Source organism: Poecilia latipinna, unplaced genomic scaffold, assembly GCF_001443285.1.
Source record: "Poecilia latipinna isolate Pla-1442-1.1 unplaced genomic scaffold, P_latipinna-1.0 Scaffold936, whole genome shotgun sequence".
Classification (NCBI taxonomy): Eukaryota; Metazoa; Chordata; class Actinopteri; order Cyprinodontiformes; family Poeciliidae; genus Poecilia; species Poecilia latipinna.
This window is the reverse complement of record NW_015113552.1, coordinates 235,331-239,532: the sequence shown is the minus strand read 5'-3', so window position 1 is coordinate 239,532 and position 4,202 is coordinate 235,331. Positions and strand designations below refer to the sequence as shown.

The 4,202-nt window shown below is 48.3% G+C and overlaps 1 protein-coding gene and 1 long non-coding RNA gene across 4 annotated transcripts in view; one reads left to right on the top strand and one right to left on the bottom strand.

The window, feature by feature from the left end:
- LOC106957774 (uncharacterized) overlaps positions 1-178 on the top strand; it is a 3,817-nt gene extending 3,639 nt beyond the window's left edge. Inside the window, exon 3 of the long non-coding RNA XR_001427025.1 lies at positions 20-178. This is a non-coding gene — a long non-coding RNA (uncharacterized LOC106957774). The remainder of the gene's footprint in view (positions 1-19) is intronic.
- A 546-nt stretch (positions 179-724) lies between these two features.
- Positions 725-4,202, bottom strand: part of LOC106957785 (bone morphogenetic protein receptor type-1A-like) — a 31,023-nt gene continuing 27,545 nt past the window's right edge. For 2 of the 3 annotated variants that reach the window (XM_015049257.1, XM_015049258.1), the window contains exons 4-7: positions 2,707-2,869; positions 2,388-2,490; positions 1,975-2,231; positions 725-1,199 (exon numbers count right to left, since the gene is read on the bottom strand). In XM_015049257.1, coding sequence (XP_014904743.1) covers positions 740-1,199; positions 1,975-2,231; positions 2,388-2,490; positions 2,707-2,869 — 983 coding nt within the window. In that variant the 3' untranslated portion in view covers positions 725-739. The remainder of the gene's footprint in view (positions 1,200-1,974; positions 2,232-2,387; positions 2,491-2,706; positions 2,870-4,202) is intronic. The other variant, XM_015049259.1, reaches the window with a different exon arrangement.

Here is a 4,202-nt window from a genome sequence, read left to right as displayed (position 1 = left end):
ACCCAAAGTGGGTCCAGAGAGCCCAAAGTGGGTCCAGGGGGCCCAAAGTGGGTCCAGAGAACCCAAAGTGGGTCCAGGGGGCCCAAAGTGGGTCCAGGGGGCCCAAAGTGGGTCCAGAGAACCCAAAGTGGGTCCAGGGGGCCCAAAGTGGGTCCAGGGGGCCCGGCATCCTGCATGTCTTAGTTCCCTCCCTGGTGGTAGAAAGAGGCCTGGTCCCTCAGGATGTCGGAGGGTCATGAGTACAACCAGCTGACCAACGGATTGTGTTTAATAATAATCAATAAGTGGCTTAAAACCGGTCAGTCAAAGAAAAGAGGATTAATGACATGAAACCAAGTCAACCTGCTGAGAGAACTGATGAGTCGTTCACTAACGATTTGATTCTTTTGAACGACTCTATGAACAGGAGGACTCAGAGAACTGTTCTTTGTCTTTACAGCTTAGCCTGCTTAAAGCTCTGCTCACACGTCTGTCGTTACCTTTCATTAAAAATGAGTTACTCAGCAAATGTAAACAGTATAAATACAACTGATAGATTTTATATTTATGTGTGCAGAAGAGGATTCTAGTTTCTGACAAAGAAACTATTTTCTTTAATTATGCTTCTAAATTACAAATGGCTCTAAAATGTTATTAATGTGCAGAACATTTGGTTCCTAAAATACAACTTTTTTTTAAATTTCCGTGTGTCTGACATCAGTGGAAAGCTTAAATCCACACTTTCAGAATCTGAGTCGGCTCAGGACATTTTGGACAGCAAACAGTGACTCAAGAGACGTTTTAAAGTCAGACATATGAAGAGGTTGTGTTTTATATGAGTGTTTGTGAAATGGTTCAGTGGTTTCAGCCTGAAAAAGTTTGATGAACTCTGATAAACCAGGACCAGAACGGCCGACTCATTCCTGAAAACAGCTCCTGGCATGACAACGCCCCCTAGTGGACCGGGATGTAACAGAACAAAACAAAGCAGTTCCATCTGGTTCTGATCCAGCCCACCAAGCAGCTGAAAGCAGAACCTGGCTGTGGGTGTAATGCTGAAGGTGAGTGTCGTTCTGCTTCCTACCAGCAGGGGGAGCCCTGAGCCGCTGCCGGAGCTCTGAGACTGGTGGATCAGGTCTTTGAGGGATTCTCCTCCTCGGATGAAGACTTCCTGCTCCAGGTCTTTGGGGTAACGTTCCCGCTCCGTCTGCCACTTGTACCTGAAAACACACAGAGAGCCTCAGAGGGGGACACACACACACACACACACACACACACACTCCACTCTAACTGGTGGAAATCGATGGAGCCCTGCAGCCTCTGGCTGAAACTTTCACACTTTGGTTTCTGGACAACAGATCAGATTTTTATAATAATCTGCATTTGTTCAATCTGGAGTTGGTGGTTTTACTGACCTTTGACATCTTGATACCGTTTATAAAAACTATATGTTGGTATTTAATAAATCAAAAATTAAATAACTCTGAAATGAATCTGAGACTAAAAATGAGCAAAGATTTTGATCTGTGTCCATTTTAATTAGACATGACAAACATAAAAACAATAAAACATGAAAATTTCAACATTAATAGAAAAACTAAATTGAAACCAGACTGAGACTCTAGTTTATGAAACAAAGCTGATAAAGGCTTCGATAAGCTGTGAGAACTTATTTTACTCCAAACTTTTAAATTAATGTTTTCAGTTTCTGCTGCAGAAAAACAGAAATCTGAGGATTTGTCGTCTCTAAATGTTTTTCAGGCCGTTTTACTGAGAAGGAATCATCTGTCAGTGTTTTAACTGACGAATCTTTTTATCGTTTCATTTATGACTGTGATCATTTTGTCTGGTTTTGCTCTGCTGTCTGTCTTTACCAGGATTCTCTGTGGGATTTTCCTGGTTCAATAAAATAAAAAATAAAGATTCAGAGACACTAAACGATAAAAACGTGAGAAAATCACTAAATAATCTCCCAAACGTTTAGTCTGTATGAACCTGTAGTAGAAGACGATGGAGAGGCAGATCAGGGTGCAGCAGCAGATCGTCATGGAGATGATGAAGGCCAGCCAATGAGAGCTGCTCTCTGCACAGACAGACAGGTGGGTCAGAGCCGGGTCGGGTTCTGCAGAACCCGACCCGGCGGCCCACCTACCGGTGGAGACCCGCGGCGGCAGCGTGGGCCTCAGGTCCTCGTTGCAGAAGTCTGTGTTGCAGCACTCGATGGTCCTCCTGGGCAGAGCGTTGGGAGAGTCCTGTCGGCCAATCAGAGAGCAGGACAGGAAGGATGAAGGCTTCAGGTGAGGAAGACTCCGGGCTTAACTCCAACCCAACAGATCAAACGATCAGTTTCTACACCTGAGACACACAGACAGTCACTTCCTGTCTGGTTGCCATGGAGATGGCCCTACCTTGCACTGGAAGTGGGAGCCTTCGTACTTCATGCAGCCGGAGGCGAGCTGGATCTCTCCGTTATCATCTTCCTCAATGATGGCGAAGCACTGACCGTTGGTTCTGAACGCACAGAGACCCGCCGTTAGTCAGGGCTTCACACCAGAACCGGAACCAGAACCAGAGAACATGGCTTCATCCACTTCTACACTCATCCTGAAGCTCAAAGCTCTGCAGAGCCTTCTGCAGCTCTCTGAGCCTCCTGTTCGGTTCTGTTCCTGGTTCTGGTTCTGTTCCTGGTTCTGGTTCTGCTCCTGGTTCTGTTCCTGCTGTACTCACCGGCAGGTGTTGTTGATGGCATCATCAGGACAGTGTCCAGAGCAGTAGCAGCTGAGGAAGCGGGGCAGATCCTCGGGGGCGATGGTGGAGTCCTCTCCGGGTCGCCGGGCCTCCGGGTTCACGCCGGTCCCCAGCAGAACATGGTCCGGGTTCTGACCTGCAGCTGGACCAGACAGAACCACAGTTACAGGCTGATGGCACAAAGATCCTCTGAGTTAATACACCATCAGAGTGAGACCTCTTTCCTCTACAGGATCCTGATCAGATCCAATCAGATCCTGCTGAAACTGAGATCAAACTAAAACCGCCTCTGATTGGCTCTGAGTCATCAGAGAGGCGGGGCCTCCAGATGAGCAAAATGGCCGCCGTCTCCAATCAACCAGTTAAAATAGCTTTTGTTTTTCAGTACAGCTGACTTTGTCTAATTCAGTTAGTTTTTACAGTGTTTGCTGGTTAAATATTGTTTAGTTTAAGTTTTTTCACACAGTTTTAGAGTCTTGCATTGTGACTGATTGTCCCATTAATAACAGAAGTTTCCATTTTCAGACGTCATCGGTTACAGTTTAACCGGCCGCCTGGAGTTTCTGCAGCTTCTGCTGTTGGTGTTTATCAGACCAGCTTCGTGCTGCAGGAGTTTCAGTTTTATAAAAGTGCAACATATTTGCAGTTAGTTACAGTTTTTCTTCATTATTACCGTTTTTGTTTATTCCAGTTAAAGAAAATGTTTCGTCTGTTTCAGTCTTCGGTTAGTTTTAGTAACTATAGAAACGCTGCTGAGCGTTTAATCGCAGCGTCAGTCCCAGTGGAGGTCTGGCAAAGCATGCTGGGTAACGCAGCAGCTGTGTTTGTCACCGATGTCAGCTGGTTTCCATGGCGATGCAGGTTTCATCACCGACCTGGACGGGAAGATCCAGCAGCAAGTTGGGGCGATTCTGGAGAACAGAGCTGGACGAGCAGACAGAGGGCTCACTCTGCTCTGTAACCTCTGCAGAACCAGAACCAGAGCTGGAGCGCCGCAGCGCTGCGCTCAGAGGGAGAACCGGACCGGGCTTCAAAGCCTGCGCGGCCCCCTGGGGGCATGAGGGATATTTCCGGAGAACAATGGCTGTTTGGATCGCTTCGCGCCGCTGGCGGCCGGCAGCGCCATACAGGAAACGCTTTATGAGCCGGGAGGAAGTGAGAGCGGCAGCAATCACTTCAACAGCTTCCTGCAGGGGGAGGGGGAGCGAGTCGGAGCGCTGGGACCAGAACGGGACCAGAACTGGACCAGGAGGACCAGGAGGACCAGAACTGGACCAACAGGGACCAACAGGACCGGGTCTGGACTAGAACTGGACCAGGAGGACCAGAACGGGACCAGAACTGGACCAGGAGGACCAGAACTGGACCAGAACTGGACCAGGAGGACCAGGAGGACCAGAACGGGACCAGAACTGGACCAGGAGGACCAGGAGGACCAGAACAGGACCAACAGGGACCAACAGGACCGGGTCTGG